Source organism: Prionailurus bengalensis, chromosome C1 (assembly GCF_016509475.1).
Source record: "Prionailurus bengalensis isolate Pbe53 chromosome C1, Fcat_Pben_1.1_paternal_pri, whole genome shotgun sequence".
NCBI classification, from domain to species: domain Eukaryota; kingdom Metazoa; phylum Chordata; class Mammalia; order Carnivora; family Felidae; genus Prionailurus; species Prionailurus bengalensis.
In genome coordinates, this window is record NC_057345.1 from 63493809 (window position 1) to 63513180 (window position 19372).

Sequence of the window (19372 nt, forward strand, 5' to 3'; positions counted from 1 at the left end):
AGTTGTATTTTTCTGTAACGATTGCTACTATTATAGTTATACAGTAATCCTTATTATACTTAAAGAAACTAACTTCCCAGAGAAACCAACTCCCAGAGAAACCTGGGAGGCAGATCATTGAGAATTGTTTGTCACATATCAATATTTCAGCAGATCATCAAAACTCATGAGCATTAACACAACTTTGTTCAGCTATACATATCCTTTTATACATTAATGCAACAAAAAGAAACATTTATTAACTTGACCCAAAGGTATCACTTACTACATAGCATATCAAAATAAGAAACAAAAGTATATAAACTTAAAATCAGGCTTGGTAATCAAGGGTTTAATATTCTATCCAAAAAACAATCTAGGTTTGCCATGATTATTAATTAACTCAGTATAGTCCAAGGTTTTAAATTTTCTAAGGTTCTTAGAAATTATATAATTCCGGGGCGCCTGGGTGGCTCAGTCGGTTAAGCGGCCGACTTCGGCTCAGGTCATGATCTCACGGTCCGTGAGTTCCAGCCCCGCGTCGGGCTCTGTGCTGACAGCTCAGAGCCTGGAGCCTGCTTCGGATTCTGTGTCTCCCTCTCTCTCTGACCCTCCCCCATTCATGCTCTGTCTCTCTCTGTCTCAAAAATAAATAAACGTTAAAAAAAAAATTAAAAAAAAAATAAACATTAAAAAAATATTTAAAAAAAGAGTATGTTTTTGTCTCCCTCTCTGCCTTTCAAAATAAATACACTTTGAAAAAAGAATATGTTTTACTTAACCCAATATATCCAAATATGAGTTTAGCAATCTACTTTTTAAATTGTTAATGAGATATTTTACTTTATTTTTCCTACTAAGTCTATAAAATAGGGTGTGCATTTTATACTTTATAACATCTCAATTCAGATTCACTACATCTCAAGTGTCCCATTTAGTTATATTACACAGCACAGGCCTAGAGACAGAGATGAACTTGTTTTTTCAAAATTAGGGTTTTTGTTTATTTTTGTAACTATTTTTCTTTGGGGGGGGGATATTTTTATTTTTTGAGGAGGTAAGATATACCAAATTTCAAAAGTACCAGCATATTCAGTGAAAAAGAAGCCTTCCTTAAATCCTGTCCCCAGCTATCCTCCTCCTGTAGGCAACTGCTTTTAGTAATTCTGTGCATTTACAAATACATCCATATATTTTCCTACTTTGTTTTCCACACAAATAGTAGCACAACATACATAGCTTGGCACTTTCTGTTTTTGTTTTCACTTAATATATTTTAGAGATCTTTCCATTGCAATGTATGCAGAGCTTCCTCTCTTTAATGACTGCATAATGAATACAGTGTAGTTTATTTAACCTTTTGATGGTAATTAAGGTATTTGTAACCTTTTGCTAATAAAGACTGCTGCTATGAATATTCTTGCACATAGGTCACTTCATACCCAAAAGACTATTTGTAGGATAAGTATCTATAAATAGAGTTGCTGAATGTAATTAAAAGAATTGCTAGAACTTATGCTTCCTACACAGATTTCCATTTTGCTGATCATCACACCCCTAGAACTTAGAATAATATTTGGCACATTCTAGGGGCACCTGGGTGGCTCAGTCGGTTGAGCTTCCGACTTCGGCTCAGGTCATGATCTCGCGGTCGCTGAGGTCAAGCCCCGTGTCGGGCTCTGTGCTGACTGCTCAGAGCCTGGAGCCTGTTTCAGATTCTGTGTCTCCCTCTCTCTCTGACCCTCCCCCGTTCATGCTCTGTCTCTCTCTGTCTCAAAAATAAATAAACGTTAAAAAAAAAATAAAAAAAAAAACTATTTGGCACATTCTAGACATCCAATAAATACTTGTTGAATGAATTTATAAAGTAGGAAATGAGGCTTGTTCTTCATTTTTTCAGCAGTTATGGACTCAATCTGAATGTTACTTTTTGGATCTGATGCTTGCATTATTCCTACTTTGAGCATTGCTTTTCCCAGGAAGTGTGACCTCTCCCTCTCTTCCTTGGTTTCCTTCCCTCTACATCCCTCCCCGATCTGACTTAGAAGCAAAAGAAAGCTGGCGAAATCACATTAATATTTAGGGAAGACTTTTTAAGATAAAAAGTTTTAGGGCTAGAGACAGTCATCACTTAATGGTAAAAGGCTCAACCCACCAGAAATAGATGCTAAACTTACATGCATTTAATAAAGTAGCCTCAGGGGCGCCTGGGTGGCGCAGTCGGTTAAGCATCCGACTTCAGCCAGGTCACCGATCTCAGGTCCCCCGTCAGGCTCTGGGCGGATGGCTCAGAGCCTGGAGCCTGTTTCCGATAATGTGTCTCCCTCTCTCTCTGCCCCTCCCCCGTTCATGCTCTGTCTCTCTCTGTCCCAAAAATAAATAAAAACGTTGAAAAAAATTAAAAAAAAAATAAAGTAGCCTCAAACATACATGGGAGTATCAATGGAATTGCCGGGAGAAATAATGAAATCTACCATTATAGCAGATTCAACACTCTAAATTACTGATAGCCCATTATATTGATAGCCCACTGTTGTCAGGAACTCTTCTCCAAATCGTTACTGAAGGTAATAAATTGTAAGGGTATGGGAGCCAATATTTTCTAATGGGTGCTCAAAATGCCAAAGTATGAACGACCTAAGAAAGCACAAACGAAAACAGCTGCAATAACACCCCTAGCAAATCTGAATTTAGTGGAAAGCTTGTGATAGGAACGAGTGTTTCTTTTTCAAAAGTAATTTACAAAACTTTCCAACTGTTAGCACTTCCTGAAGAAGAGAAGGGAGTAGGCGAGTGAGTCGCATCCGGTACGAAGGCAAACAGGAGGGAAATGTGAACATTTATTTCATTAACATTTACTCAAAAAACGTTTATTGAATACTTACTACGCGCAAGAACTCTACTAATTACCAGCTACTTCAGCTCTTCAGAGTTCAAAGAACGTCAAAATCAAATGATTTCTTAAAAGTAATTTAGACATTTAAACATTACTTAAAACTTTTAGACAAATCGAGATGTTTATGGGACGAAGAAACGGGCGCCAAAGAATTTGGGCTCAGGCAGCGAGGACAGCTATGAGCAGTCGGCAGGGTCCTAGAGCAGCCACGCAAAGGGTCCATCATCCTACAGGCTCAAGTGTGGTCAGCTATGCTGGTGCTCAGAAGGGACCTAAGGGACGCTTCTGCGCAGGCGCGTGCCGCCTAACTCTCCCCAGGAACCGACCCGCGTTCTCTTTTCGGTCTCAGACATGGTGAGTGAGGTTGCGTTTTGGTTTGGTGCTCGGGTGCAGTGCAGGTGGAATGATACCGAGCGGCTCAGTTACCTTAGGGTATTTTCGCAAGTATTAGAGAATGGTTAGCTTGAGATACGGGCCTTACAAGGTTTCTTTAGGGCTAGGAGAGGGTGAAGTATTACTCAGCGTTTTCTGCAGATCTCGCGGGCTCAATTACGGCTTCTAATTTTATCTAGGCTTCTTCCTAAGAGGCAGGCCTCAAGGTCCGACGGCCCGATTTCTTAATCGCTCAAAAAGCCGCGCCAGTTGGTGGTTCCTGTTTCCTTTCTTAATATTGTATGGCTCAAAATCTGTAGAGTCATTACTGGTATGGTCTCTTTGAAGATGTAAATTTTAGGCGGGATCTGGTGGAAATTCACTAAATTCTTTTTTGGTAATCTACGTCATGACCTACTTAACAATGAGGTAGTGCTGTCTCGATCACAATGAGCTAGATCAGAAGTGCAGGAACTGGAGCAACGTCCTCATTTCCTGAGAGCTTGCTGCAAATGAAGAAACTAAGACTAAAAAGCTGGAAAAGATGAGGCTAAAGGAAATATTTCCTTGATAAATTGAATAATCTTTGGAGCGTGTAGAGGTGGCTCTGAAACCTGAATTTCTAGGATTAGTAAAATTTCATTAAAGAACTTAACTGCAAATTATACGCTAGGTATATATATATTTATGCTTCAACTTACTGCTACATGTAAACCTTCAGTTGGCCTGAATTGATAAGCTTGGATTTTCTGTGGTGTTTATTTTACTTAAAAGTCTTAAGTGAACGGTAAGCAACAGCAGATATGGGTAATAATTTTTTGGGTCAATGATGAGCTGGCATGTATTCTGAATCCGAAGTTGATTATTACTACGTTAGCTCTAGAATTACTCTGAGACCTGAAAAATTACCCGAATCTTACCACGGCTTTAGTGCTTACAGCTTTTGTGTGGCAAGATGAAATCAAAGTGAAAAATTCAAATGTATGTTGAATATACAAACTGGGGTCAAGTATTAAAATAAGAACAGTTATGAAATCACTGCTTTTTTGTTTTGAAAGGGCACACCGCAGAAGGATGTTACTATCAAATCAGATGCACCTGACACCCTCTTGTTAGAGAAGCATGCAGATTATATTGCATCCTATGGCTCAAAGAAAGACGATTATGTATGTATATGATTTTACGTTGGAAATTTATTTTGAAGTGAATCTATAATGCATAAGCAGTCAGTAGGTCAGTAATGGCCCATGTTTCTTAAAAATGGTAACTCCTGCACGCCAAAGCACTGAAGATCCCTCTCTGAGGTGCATTCAGTGTGCCTTTGGACATCAGGTTGAGAGTACATCAGCATTAACGATGGTTCTTAGAAGATTTGGCAGACAAAATAGATTACCACCTGCCTAGATTTGTAAGAGGTTTGAGGTACAAAAGAGATTTGTACTTTGTGGGTATTACTTTCAAGGTCAGTGATGTGTTGGCATGTATTACCTGAGTATATGGCTGATGTGTAATAATACTTTAGCTCTAGAATTACGCTGAGACCTTGAAAAAGTCCTTACCCTAAGTTTCAAAACCTTGAATAGTTTTCCTCTCTGGGACGATCTCAGAAACGTTGAGTAACATACAACTCAAAGTAAATATTTTTCCTAGTAGTATCCAGACAACAATTGAATGGACCATCTTGGCTAGTTTTGATGAATTTGTGACTTAAGTTCTCATAACCTCATTATGGAGTTGTTAAGGACCATGTTTATCTTTTCCCTGGATGACTCAAGGATTAAGTCTTAATTTATCCCTGCCTTTTTAATCTAGTACTTACCAACCTATTATTTAAACCCTGAATTTGGGTTCACAGCAAACTAAGACCACTCACCTGATTCAAAATTTTAGTATGTAATAACATCGGTGGACTCTCTGTCTACCAGTTTTTATTTTTCTTTGATGAGCTGTTGGCTATTTTATCTTTTGCATGCTTTGGCCATTTTGGTTTTCAAGTAGTTGTATCAGTAACTAATAGGTAATAGATGGGCTTTGTACATATTCCATATATCAATGGGATAGATGTCTAATAAATAACGATGTTAAGTACTCTGAAAGAAATATTTTCCCCAAATTTGAAAATGGTTGGTATATTTTTCACTTCTACTTCTGGTTGGCTCTTAGGAGAGATTGAAGTCCTGTTTGTATTGTCAGTCACAGGTGAATTTATCATATGCCTCTCAGATACTGTCCCCCCACCAAATTTGAGAGCCACAAATTTAAAATCAATACTGATGATGTTAGGATCAACTGAATTAAACAGTATGTGTGGTTAGTTAGCTTTGTATGTTCCATCACTTTTACCCTGCATCAGTTCAAACTGGCACATTAAAGTCATTGTGTATTTTAGGAATACTGTATGTCTGAGTATTTGAGAATGAGTGGTATCTATTGGGGTCTGACTGTAATGGATCTCATGGGACAACTACATCGGATGAATAGAGAAGAAATTCTGACATTTATTAAGTCATGTCAACACGAGTGTGGTGGAATAAGTGCTAGTATCGGACATGATCCTCATCTTTTGTACACTCTAAGTGCTGTCCAGGTAAATATTTATTAAAATTTAACAGTCTTGGCAGTGTATTTTCTTACTTGAGAACGCAAAAATTGGGTATTAGGAGTATGACAAAATTGATGTCTATGTCAAACAAGTTTCTCTTTTCAAATGAAGCCTGTATTCTACAAGGTCAATGATGTGATGGCATGTATTAGCTGAATCCAAAGTTGATGTAAATAGTAAAATTCCACTGAGACCTTGAATGGTAAAATGTTTATCTTTGTTATATGTAAATAATTTGAAAATCTCCAGGTAGAGTTAAATGTTGATTTTCATATTAGTGAAAATGCACAATTAGGGATTTAAATAGTTAGTATATTTAAAGGCCTTAGAATGCTAAGGTATAGTTTGTGTGTAGGGGATGAATGCTTTATGTTACCAATTTGGGTTTGTTGATAAAGCCTGTGGCATAATAGAAGATAGCCTGCAGATTTGCAGTATGCAGAGACAAAAGGACATGTTTGCTTAACAATTTAAAATGTCATTGAGGAAAACATCAGAACAAACTTAGCAGTGTTGAAGAGGTATTTACTTAACATGTTTTGTTTTTGTTACAGATTCTTACTCTATATGATAGTATTAATGTTATTGATGTAAATAAAGTTGTGGAATATGTTCAGAGTCTACAGAAAGAAGATGGTTCTTTTGCTGGAGATATTTGGGGTAATGTCATTCTAAGCCATGCTACCCAAAATAACCAATTTTAAATTCTGTTTTGGTGTTGATTGTAGTGATAAACTTTGTTGAAAAATTTTAAGTACAATGAATTGGAGACTTTGCTAATAATTATAAGGAGACTTTTAAGTTTTTGATCTTTTCAGGTCCCACTAAGCAGCTGGTCTAACTGAAGTTAAATGGTCTGCTGGAAGTTCCAGCATGCACTGTGTAGTTATATCAGCATACAGGAGAACTGGAACAGAGGGGGCCAGTCTAAAAGATGAGGTAGGTGAAATTTTTTTCCCCAGTATTTGGTGACTTTGTAAAGTTTTTTTCAAACTATTTACTGGCAAGGGAAAAATAGTCAAAAAACTTTACAAACTTACTGGATATTTGAGTGGAGGGAGGGAATAGTACATAGTACTATATTTGATAAATGTAGATAATCTCTGCTTTAGGGCTGAATACAGTGCAGGCCGGAGAGACCAGCTGCTTCATGGGATGTGAAAATGCACTTTTATATAATAGGGTAAGTTCATTGTCATTATTAGAAATTGAATAGTCCTTTTGGTTCTGTGTTAGTTATCTTCCCTTTCTGGGCATTCTAAGCAACTTTAGATAAATTGCTGTATTTTTGACAAAACTATTTTCTAGTTACTGGTTTCCTCAGAAGTGATTTTGTTTCAGATTTAGCGTTCCTCCTAGTGTCCAAAAAGTAAATATTAAGCTTGCACTCTTGGAAATTTAACCGTGGTAGCTTTGCAGTTTGTTAGTTAACCTGCATTATATATTAGGGTCAGGTTCTTCTGGTAGCACTTATGTTTTGATTTGATTCCATTTTCTTTTAGGAGAAATTGATACAAGATTCTCTTTTTGTGCGGTGGCAACTTTGGCCCTGTTGGTAAGTTTTGAATATTGTATTGGAATAATTAAGTGCCCATGATTATTCTGGAATCTAATAGGCTTATTTTTTTTTCTGTTTGTAGGGGAAGTTAGATGCTATTAATGTGGAAAAAGCAATTGAATTTGTTTTATCGTGTATGAACTTTGATGGTGGATTTGGTTGCAGGCCAGGTTCTGAATCCCATGCTGGACAGGTAATTTATTAATGTGGATTAAAATTGTCAACTTTGAAGGGATAACTAGTGTGGTAAACTGCTAAAATATTAATAGCAGTTTGTGTCTGTTAAATGTGAATGAAGTTAAATATACTATAATGTGGGATTTTACGTAAGAATTGCTTAAATGCAGATAAAGGAAGGCATTTTTACAGTAGTATGTTCTAGCATCCTGTTCCCCACCTCTCCTGAACACCTATTTGCTTGTGCCAGAGAGGCAAATTGTGTTTGTAAAGAGTATTTGTACTGTTGTACATTGTATCTGTAAATAGTTGTCAAATAAAACTTGCTTTTTAGGGGCACCTACCTAGCTCTCTGTCCATAGAGCATGTGACTTGTGATCATGGAGTTGTGAGTTTGAGCCTCATGTTGGGTATAGAGATTACTTAAAAATAAAATCTTGGGGAAAAAAATTGGCTTTTAGCCATGAAGAAATTTTGACAATAGTATTTCATCGCAGAATTGGATCCTAGAATTAGTATGTTTGGATTTGTTCAGGTAGTTAGGTGATATTTACATGTTTGCAATTCTAACTTTTTAATAGAAACCAAGTTTTTAGACATAAATTGGCTTTTTACTTGAGTAGTTTTTATCACTATTACTATTGAAAAATTATTATATACATGTACTTTATGTCTGTAATTTTAGATCTATTGTTGCACAGGATTTCTGGCTATTACTAGCCAGTTGCATCAAGTAAATTCCGATTTACTCGGTTGGTGGCTTTGTGAACGACAGTTACCATCAGGTGGACTCAATGGAAGGCCAGAGAAGGTATAGTTTCATCAGATATACTGTGTTCTAGTAGCTTTATTATTATAGCTTTTTGTAAATTGTTAATGAGCTTGTCTTTCCACCCCCATTGAAAATTTTCAGTTGTACGTCCTAAAAAAATGCCCTTGGCAAGAAATTAGAGTTGAGATACTTATTAAGGTATCCATTTAAAAGACTCTTGAAGAAAAGATGTGTATGCTAATTTCTGATGCTGTCTTCAGTCTTCCCTATCCTGAAGTAGAATCTGAGGGAAAACAAAAAAAAAAATGGCAAATAACTCTTAGCTTTAAAGTATATTTGTATTTAGACTTACTATATGAATTCTTAAAGGGTCTTTTTCCCTATCCTGAAGGCCTTGTATTTTCCAGGGATAGAAATGTAGCTATTTCTTTAAACTTTTAGTTCTAGACCTATACCAAGGAAAATCAGTCATGCATTAAAAGTTTTGTTTGTATCTGGGACCCAAAGAGGGCTACTGTGTTTAAATTCTTTTAATGTTTATTTTGGGGGGTGGGGTGGGGAGGCTACAAGAGAGGGGGAGACACAGAATCCGAAGCAGTCTCCATCCAGGCTCTGAGCTGTCAGCACAGAGCCTGATACTGGGCTCAAAGTCACGAACTCTGAGATTGTGACTTAAGCTGAAGTTGGACACTTAACTGAGCCACCTAGGTGCCCCCCCAAGGAGGGCTATTAAGTGAACACCTGTATCTTGTGTAGAAATCTCCATGTCTACTTAGTGGGTGAAAGGACAAGTAACTTAGAAAATCAATGATTTTTAAAAATCCTACAAAGTTTTCATTTAAAACCTTTATTAAATTTTTTAAAAGAAAAACCCAATTTTTGACATTTTGATTTGGAGGGAAGGGAATCCAGCTTTCCTTCATAGTTTGCATTTCTTTTTAGTTATCACACATTCTCTAAATTGGGTCTGGAAGCGCCAGATAGCAAATGTTTTTAGCATTGTAGGACATACAGTCTTACTGCAACTATGTAATTATCCTGAAAAGCAAATTGTAAGATTTGTGTATTATAAAAACCATTTATGCATATAAAATCTTTTGGGGTGCTTGCATGGCTCATTTGGTTAAGCATCCAACTTCGGCTCCGGTCATGATCTCATAGTTCATGGGGTCAAACCCCACATAGGGATCTGCTAATAGTGCAGAGCCTGCTTGGGATTCTCTTCCTCTTTCTTTCCCTTTCCCTCTCCTTTTCTGACTCGTGCTTTCTCTCTCAAAAATAAATAATAAAGCTTAAAAAAACAAAACAAAACATTGTAGTCTAGATAATAACTCAAAGACTGTAGCTAGCTGGATTTTTGACCAAAAATAATAAGGCATTATTATTTTTGGGTTATTAAAATGGGTCAGGGTGGGGATTGCCAGGAATCTACACTTAGTGTAGGAGAGCTTTTAATACACCTATGAATCACCCACTGATTTTGTTGAAATGATTCTTCAATTGAAGGTGAGATGTTCTGCGTTTTTTAAACCCAAGTGACCCATATTTTGAGGAACTGGGCTTTAGACTGTCTTTAAGCAGGTATATCATAACATTAGCATAAGGGGCATTCTTTGCATATAAAATAGAGGTACAGGTATAGTTTTCACTGAGTAACAAAGCTCTGAAACTTTTAGCATGGGTATCTGGATTGAAATGTTTGTTTTCCAGTGATTAACTTTAATTCTAAAGATTATCTTTAATTCTAATCCTCCCCCACCCCATGTTTGGACTAGAGAATAAAATTGTGGCAATTCTCTTGTGGCTTTTTTTTTTTCTCCTAGTTACCAGATGTATGCTATTCATGGTGGGTGTTGGCTTCCCTAAAGATAATTGGAAGGCTTCATTGGATTGATAGAGAGAAACTGCGAAGTTTCATTTTAGCATGTCAAGATGAAGAAACAGGAGGATTTGCAGATCGACCAGGAGATATGGCAAGTATATTTCTGACATCTTGTTAGTTACATTTTCAATGTTGCTTTGAGTTACTTTTATGTTTCCAGGCATTTCCAGACATGGAAGTGGGATAGTATGCAAAGTAGGATAGATACCCTTCTGATAATTTTAATTTGAGAACAGATGATATAAAACAAGTGTACAGAAATTTCTTATCACTTGTCAAGAAAAGTAGTGTATGGTGAAGGTCCTGTGTTAAAAACAATTTGAAGCCATCATTTTTATTTTATACATACATATTTTATTTTATTTATTTATTTGTTTTTTTTTTTGATGTTTGTTTTTGAGAGGGAGAGGGAGATACAACAATCCCAACCAGGCTCCAGGCTCTGAGCTGTCAGCACGGAGCCCAACATGGGGCTCAAACTCCCCAGCTGTGAGATATGACCTGAGCTGAAGTTGGACATTTAACTGAGCCACCCAGGCACCCCCATCACTTTTGTTTTAGAAGAATTAAGCATTTATTAAAGTAAAATACAATGGGATCCAGTATAACTTGTTCGGAAGTAGAGTTTCAGAAGTTTTCATTTGTAATACTTTATAAATTCTTATTTTTTAAATAGGTGGATCCTTTTCATACTTTATTTGGAATTGCTGGATTGTCACTTTTGGGAGAAGAACAGATCAAACCTGTTAGTCCTGTTTTCTGCATGCCTGAAGAAGTACTTCGGAGAGTGAATGTTCAGCCTGAACTAGTGAGCTAGACAGTGAGACATTGCTTAGTATAGTTTTGCTATCTTAACAAAAGTGCTTATCAAACTTAATGTGCTTAAAGTGCTTATCAGACTTAAAAGCTGTGTTACTATTTTGTATATGAATATTAATTATGTACTTATACATAATGTAAAATAAAGATCTTTATTGTATCAGCTTTAGATTACCTTCTGCAATGGTATTATTCTGAGTACAATTATTTGTTTCTGCTTCAGTGTATTTATTTGTATGTTTCCTTAACAGCAAGCTCAGTTTAAAGAACTATTTAAAGAAGTATTGTGTTCTACTTGATGTTTTTCATGTGCTTCTTTCATGTTATATAATAATGGCTAATGTAAATTGGTCTATGTCAATGAGAATGTGAATGTTAATAAAAATTGATAAACCCATCCATATATGAATTAAAAGATGCACAAGAATAAATGGCTTTTGAAATTCGGGACTGTTTCATAAGTTTATGGCTACTCTGAATTGGTCACAAAGTAATTTAGGTATAGGATTGCAATTTGAATATACTTTACTCTTACTTTTTATGATTTTATGTCACAGTGCCAGCTATTCCCAAGGAATTGTTGGCCTTCAAGGAAATGGAAGTTGATAGTTGCCACAATATTTTTTGAACCTGTATTTTCAGAAACATAAGCACAGATGAGTATTCTCTGTGAGTTTTACATTCTTGGTGAAAATGAAGTATGGAAGTTGAAATTTTCTCAAGCATGTTGGCAATATTCTATATTAATAGTCCTTTTAAGAATAAGGATTAGTGGGGTTCCTGGCTGGCTCAGTCGGTAGAGCATGGCACTCTTGTGGTGAGTTCAAGCCCCACTTTGGAGGTAGAGTGAAAGTGATGGTTCACTTAGACCTCATTCACCAATGTCCATTTTTAACATTTTGAAGAAAAGGTGCTTAACATGAGATTGTTGAAATGAAACTATTTTGACAGTTAACTAATTTGAAGAGTTTAGGATGAATTGCCACTATTTTGATTGTTCTGAAAGTTTGAAATTGGATAGAACATAATTAAATGGTGCCATTGGAACTGTGGGTGAACTAGGCTGTAAACACCTGATTTATTGAGGGAACAGCTGCCTGAAATCAGTTTTTACATAATGTTGCATTAGTTTCAGGTGTACAACAGTGATGTCACAAGTCTGTACTTAAACGCTGTGTTTAGTAATATTTAAATGTTTTTCACGTTTATTTTTGAGAGAGCACCAGCAGGGGAGGGGCAGAGAAGACGGAGACACGGAATCTGAAGCAGGCTCCAGGCTCTGAGCTGTCAGCACTGAGCCACCCAGGTGCCCCTGTTTAGCAATGTTTTTAAGTATCTTCTAATAGTATCCAGAGTATTTTCTCAATCCTAGCTTCTCTATGAAGTTGGTACTATGTCCATAGTCAAGAAAAGTAAAAGGCCCTGAAAGTCATTTGTTGCAAAGCTAGAGCTTGGATTTGTATAGTCTGTTCTTAACTAATTCATACCTACGGTATGAAAAATAGAGAACTGTGGGAGAGAGCTCATCTTTTTTGACCTGGTTCTTAGGGCACTGTGTATATAGTTCTGTGCTTAATGGGTGAAGGGCAATCTTGTGATCAGCCTTGTGGATACTGAAGCTGTAGGAGGTTCGTGGCACTTTTCTGTGTTTTGCTATAGAAGCAATGTTAGGCTGAAAACTGAATTTGTCTCCACCAGCAGGCATTGAGTGTCCAGTGAGGGAGAGTTTGAAAATTTAAAAAGAATTTCAAAAGCGTATTTGAGGGTATGTGGGAAATGTTAAAAAGCACCAAACCCCTTCAGTAAAATAGAGTGCTGTGGTAACTAACAACGGGGCTACCAAATTGGATGGACATCGATGGGCTCTGAAGAATTTGGTTCAGCCGAGTTGTGCCTCATTAAGCTCAAAGCCACAAAGCCAAATCCTGGGAGAGGTGGAGGCACTGGACACCGGTGGGGGTAGGATCCCAGGTGTGGATGGGGGAAGTTGGGGTCGGTGCGCCTGCGCGCTGGGGCTCTGTGCGTCTGCGCACGGGGCTCCAGCCCTGTTCTTCGACGCTTCCGTACTTCGGGGCGGTGACGGCGCTCAGAAATCCCAACCTTCTGTCTGGAAAGATTCGTGAGGATGCTGAGGCCTGAGGTCTCGTCAACCTCGTCTTCTGCCCCTGCGGCTTCCCCCGCATTGGGAAAGGCTAGAATTCAGGGTCGTCGCTGTAATTTCGGACTCCAGGAGACTCCTCAGAGCCGCCCTTCAGCGCAGGCCTCCGCGTCCACACCTCCGGGCACGTCTGGAGCCGCCGGCGACCAGAGCAGCAGCAGCAGCAGCAGTGTCCATGGCCACCCGCCCCGCACTCGACCAGCCCAAGGCAAGGAGTGGTTGGGTGGAGTCACCTGTCATCCGGAGGTCTGCAGTATCTGGAGGTTCAGGGGGCGGGGGTGGGCGATTACCACAGAGAAGGTTCCGTTGGGATTTGGTTGGAGGATGAGAATGGGGTGCTCTAGGAATTTGCTGGGTCTGAGTGACTGGACTCGGCAAATTGGTTTTCTTACAAGGCCGCAATGGTAAATGGCTCAGTTCTGAGGAAGACTGAAATAACTTACGGTGTAATGCCCCGCCCCAAGTGTATGACAAATGGGAGAATTTGTGCAAGAGTTTGGTGATAGCAATGCTAAACCGCTTGGCTCCTAAACTAGGATAGGACGAAAATAGATTTTTTTTTTAATTTAATGTTTATTTATTTTTGAGAGAGAGAGAGAGCACAAACAGGGGAGAGACAGAGAGAGAGGGAGACACAGAATCCGAAGCTGAGCTGTCCGCACAGAGCCAGAGCCCGACGCAGAGCCCTACCCGGAGCTGGAGCCTAAGAATCGCGAGACCATGACCTGAGCTGAAGTCGGAGGCTTACTTAACCAACTGAGCCACCCAGGCGCCCTGAAAATAGATTAAATTTAGCGTTTCATCTAATTCAGTTGAATAATATGTTTAAGTAGTTTAAAAATGTATATACTTCAATGCGAGTTCGACTTATTTATATTCGGACAACTCTAGGAAAGTTCCCAAACAGGGAAATGAATCCAAATGAATTTAAAACTTTTGGGGGGTGCCTGGGTGGGTCAGTTGGTTGAGTGTCCAACTCTTGCTTTCAGCTCAGATTGTGATCTCCGGGTTCATGAGATCAAGCCCCACGTCGGGCTCAGTGCTGATAGTGCCAAGCCTGCTTGGGATTCTCTCTCTCTCCCTCTCTCTCTCTCTCTCACCCCCCCGCTAAAATAAATAAATAAATAAATAAATAAATAAACAAACACATTTAAAAAGTTGTTAAAACTCTTGTACTATTTGCATGGCAGGAGAGAGTTTCAATGAAGTGAAATCAGTCCAAGAAAAGAAGTCTCATAATTGCTATACAAAGTAAACATCTGGTGTATTTGAAGAGTAGAGGGTAGTTTATGATTTTATCAAGAGTAGTCTCAGCTTGTAGAAGCACATTAGCAAGCACTTTCCTTATATTTTGGTACCAGATTATTTATCATTAATGCCATTAAGTTTGTCATAATTGGCTATTTTTTTAAAGTTGTTATCTGGGGCGCCTGGGTGGCGCAGTCGGTTAAGCGTCCGACTTCAGCCAGGTCACGATCTCGCGGTCTGTGAGTTCGAGCCCTGCATCGGGCTCTGGGCTGATGGCTCAGAGCCTGGAGCCTGTTTCCGATTCTGTGTCTCCCTCTCTCTCTGCCCCTCCCCCGTTCATGCTCTGTCTCTCTCTGTCCCAAAAATAAACAAACGTTAAAAAAAAATTTTTTTTAAATAAAATAAAGTTGTTATCTGATGAAGTTTTATAGAAAGTGAACATGATACAAATTACAGCGATTAAAACATCATTGTATATAATTCTGAATCTTTAAGAATTGATATTTCATTTTTCAAATTTAGGTTCATATTTTGGAAACAAAAGATCTAATGCAGAAAACATATTTGCATCAAATTTTACTTTTGGTACAAGCTCATCTTCTGCACGAGATAGTAATTATCCTCAAATACTAAAAACTCCATTGTCTGCTGGAAATCCCCAGAGATCAGGTTATAAAAGTTGGACACCACAAATGGGATATTCAGGTAAAATGAGTGGAATGTTGACCTAGATGACCTTTTGAAACTTTTAAGATTTATAAGTTAGGGTAGTTAAATTCATTTGAAGTTATTTGTAATTGATATGGATGACTGAAAAAAAACACATCAGTTTACATCTATCCATAATTTGAGGTTAAGTTAATGCTACATAGTTTCTGATATTATTTGTTAATATATCCAGGTCTGCATTATTTTAACTATTCTGACAAAAAGTAAATGAAGGAGAAAACTCTCTTATACATGATGTTTATTTAAATTTAGAAATTGATCCTGCTAGTACATCCTGTGGGGTTTTTTTATACTTAAATTTTAGTTTTTATATAAATCTACTAGATTTTCTTCAGGGGAAAATGGATGAACTAATTTCTTCATGTGTAAGCATTCTCTAAGGTACATTCAGTGAAATTGCTTGGATATAGTGTTTGTATTTACAAGATAATGATGAATTGTTTTTCTAAGTACTTCTACCAGGGTACACTCTTACTGGCAATGTATAAGAGTTCTTGTTAATTTACATCCTCTCCAACATTTTGTATTGTCAGACTTAATATTTACCAGTCCAGCAGTTGTAAGATACAACCTAAGTGTAGTTTGAGTTGGCATCTTCCTGGTTATCAATGAGGCTGATTACCTTTTTTTTTTTTTTTTAAGTTTATTTATTTATTTTGAGAGAGAAGAGAGAACATGCATGCTGAAGGGGCAGAGAGAGAGAGAAAGAGAGAATCCCAAGCAGGCTAGTGCCCTATGTGGGCTTGAACTCACAAACCTCTAGATGGTGATCTGAGCTGAAGTCAAGAGTTGAACACTTAACTGAATGAGACACCCAGGCACCCGAGGCTGGTTACATTTTGTTGCTTTTTGACCATCTAGCTTTCATTTTTTGCGAAATGACTGTGTGTTTTTCCCATTTTTCTTTACTTTTATTTTCTACATTTGTAGAAATTCCTTATATATTCTAAATATATATTCAGAATACATATTCTTTTTGATGAGTACATTTATTGGGTATATCTTCCCTAGGTTTGTGACTTCTCTTCTTTCCTCCTTTTTTTATGATGTTCTTTGATGGACAGAAGTTCTTAATTTTATACATTAGTAAACATTTTGTCTCCACTTGTAAATGTCTTTTACAGTTGTAAATATGCATAGTTTATATGTCTATTAGGTCATCTTTTTTTTTTTTTTTTTTTTTTAAGCTCTATGCCCAGCGTGGGGCTTGAACTCATGACCCTGAGGTTAAGAGTTGCATGCTCTACTGACTGAGACAGCTAGGTGCCCCTATTAGGTTATTTCTTTAATTGTGTTAAGTCTGTATTACTAAAGACTTTTGTAGAGGTATATTAAAATCTCCCATTATGATTGTGGACTTGTCTATTTTCTCTAGTAGTTCTGTTAATATTTTGTTTTGCCTATTTTGAAGCTATTTCATTATTTTTTAAAATTTCTTTTGAGAGAGAGAGTGCATGCACACATGCATACAAGCAGAGGAAGAGCAGAGAGAGAGAGAGAGAGAGAGAGAATCCTAAGCAGTAGGGCAAAACCAGACATGGGGCTCCAACCATAAGATCATGACCTGAGCTGAGATCAAGAGTCAGTCACTTAACCAACTAAGGGGTGCCTGGGTGGCTCAGTCAGTTAAGTGTCCATCCCACTTTGACTCAAGTTCCTGAATTGGGCTGGCTCAGTGCTGATGGTGCAGAGCCCTCTTGGGATTCTCTCTTTCTCCCTCTCATGCTGCCCCTTCCCCTCCCCTGCACGTGCTCTCTTTCTCTCAAAATCAATAAATAAACTTAAAAAAAAAAAAAAAGAGTCGGACCCTTAACCATCTGGGCCACCCAGGCACTCAGAAGCTATTTTAATAGGAACATAAAAATTTAGCATTGTTCTATCTTAGTATTAAAAGATTCTCTTCATCTATAGATACAGTTTTTGCCTTAAAAGTTTTATTTTGTCTGCTATTAATTTAGCAGTTCTTTTTCTTTTGGTTAGTATTTATAGGATGTGTGTGTATATATATATATATATATATATATATATATATATATACATACACACATATATGTGTGTATATATACACACACACACATATATGTATATATGTGTATATATATGTGTGTATATGTATATATATGTGTATACATATATGTGTATATATGTATATACATATATATATGTATATGTGTGTGTATATGTGTATATATATATATTTATTTATTTATTTTTTACTTCCAAATTTTTACCCTTAGGCCTTTTACATGGTATTTCCTATGCTTAGAAACTCTTTCTTCTCTTCTTCATATAGTCTACTCTTATTTATTCCTCAAGTCTAAGCTTAAATGTTATTCCTTTCAGAAAGCTTTCTGTGATCCTGTAAGATTAGCTTGAGGCTCCCTGCTATGTGCTGCCATTTAACTTTGCATTTTACTAATAGTATGGGTATTTTAATTATCTTTTTTCTCTATAGCACTATGAAGGCAGAGACTATAGCAGTCTGGATCCAATCTGAAGATAGAACCATATGGTGATTTAAACAAGGGAGATTTAATATAAAGAATTATTAAATTATAATAAAAGAATCACTATAGGTTATAAGAAAACTCTGTTAGGTGCCCTAGGGCTGAGAGGAGGCCCAAGAGGTCATACTTGGAAGCAGGCCCTTTCCAGGGGCCATTTCAAAGTCTGAGGTATAGATCTCCTTGGAGAAGGTGATATTGAACCTGTTGAATAGCAGAGGATACAGATTGGCCAGAAAAAGCTGGTTTACTGTCCCACTGGGGAGTGGTGCTATATAGGGCAGGTTAGGTACTGACAGTGTGGTTGACCAGGTCAGCCTTGTTAAGAGGAAGTTCATGATGTTGAGCCTATGCATATCTTTGACACCATGGCTGCTTTGTTCATAAGTCTATTAAAGAAGCCCTAGGGTGGCTGGGAAAAGAGGCTAATTGAAGTCCATAGAGTTTATCATTGTCTACCTGATAATTGAGTCTTAATTATCTAGGGCATCTAGTAGATGCCCTTTAGTAGGCATTCACATGAAACACAAATATTTTCAGAGTTTATGCCCATTTAAAGAGGCCCATCTGCATACATTTCCCCCAGATTTCCTTGACATTATCTTCCAATCTTGTTTCTTCCAGGTCTCTGACTGCCCAGCTAGATCATTACCAACTGCTTATGAATGAGTCTAAATCTATACTTCTGGTACAGTACTACCTCATTCCAGACATGGTAGACAACCAAATGTACTCCTCAAAGTTCTGCTCATATGAAAGATCAAAATGAACAAAACAGCTAAAAAAAAATTAGAATAAAATAATAATGCATATCAACTGTCTCAGTGAAAGCAAAAAAGCAATGGAGAAATTATTAAGGAAAAGATTATCTATACAAAAGCAGAAATCTTTGAGATACCAAATCAAGATTGGTAGCAAGTATAAATCATTGTAATTGATTTATAAAATTCTCATAAATGAAAAACATTAAAATTTAGTAAAAACTCTATAAGGACAAATATCTCAAAATAAAATATAGAGGGGTACGTGGGTGGCTCGGTTAAGCGTCCGACTTTGGCTCAGGTCATGATCTCACAGTTTGTGGGTTTGAGCCCCATGTCGGGCTCTGTACTGACAGCTCAGAGCCTGGAACCTTCTTCAGATTCTGTGTCTCCCTAACTCTTACCCCTCCCCTGCTAGTATTCTTTCTCTCTCAAAAATGAGTAAACATTAAAAAAAATTTTTTTTTAATTTCAAAAAAGGAGGAAACTTCAGAACTAAGAAAAAAAGAGAAAGAATTTCTTTAAAAAATAGAAAGCAAATGGATATATTAAGTTATGTTCAATTTTGATAGTAATTTTCAAAAATACAAATTTAGTATCAGTCCATTAAATTACCCAATATTACTACTACTACTACTAATCCATTTCAGAAGTTAAGAATGGTAAATATACAGTAAAATTGGTTTATCTCCTATACTACTGATGGAATTGGGGGAAAAAATCAGTACAGGGGCACCTGGCTGACTTGGTTGGTAGAGCATGTTGCTCTTGATTTCAGGGTTGTGGGTTTGAGCCCCACATTACGTGTAGAGATTACTCAAATAAACTTAAAAAAAAATCGGTACAATTCTGAAAGAAATCTGACAGTATATAGGAGATCCGTAACAAATGGTGGTTTTCCTTTGTTCCAGTGAT

The 19372-nt window shown here is 37.3% G+C and overlaps 2 protein-coding genes and 3 non-coding genes across 5 annotated transcripts in view; all 5 read left to right on the forward strand.

The window, feature by feature from the left end:
- The first annotated feature begins 2862 nt into the window (after positions 1-2862).
- Positions 2863-11502, forward strand: RABGGTB (Rab geranylgeranyltransferase subunit beta). Its single transcript, XM_043575300.1, is given in 10 exon segments — positions 2863-3183; positions 3186-3229; positions 4306-4413; positions 5637-5834; positions 6404-6509; positions 7352-7404; positions 7490-7600; positions 8270-8395; positions 10180-10329; positions 10915-11502. Coding segments are annotated over 10 exon segments (1227 nt in total). The 5' UTR covers positions 2863-2993; the 3' UTR covers positions 11056-11502.
- Positions 4069-4147, forward strand: LOC122482350. Its single transcript, XR_006297137.1, has one exon. It is a non-coding gene; the product is annotated as a small nucleolar RNA SNORD45 (small nucleolar RNA).
- Positions 4709-4792, forward strand: LOC122482349. Its single transcript, XR_006297136.1, has one exon. It is a non-coding gene; the product is annotated as a small nucleolar RNA SNORD45 (small nucleolar RNA).
- Positions 5975-6046, forward strand: LOC122482351. Its single transcript, XR_006297138.1, has one exon. It is a non-coding gene; the product is annotated as a small nucleolar RNA SNORD45 (small nucleolar RNA).
- A 125-nt stretch (positions 11503-11627) lies between the features above and the next one.
- MSH4 (mutS homolog 4) overlaps positions 11628-19372 on the forward strand; it is a 79834-nt gene continuing 72089 nt past the window's right edge. The window contains exons 1-2 of the mRNA XM_043575301.1: positions 11628-13423; positions 14986-15168. Of these exons, the coding sequence (XP_043431236.1) occupies positions 13183-13423; positions 14986-15168 (424 nt within the window). The 5' untranslated portion in view covers positions 11628-13182. The remainder of the gene's footprint in view (positions 13424-14985; positions 15169-19372) is intronic.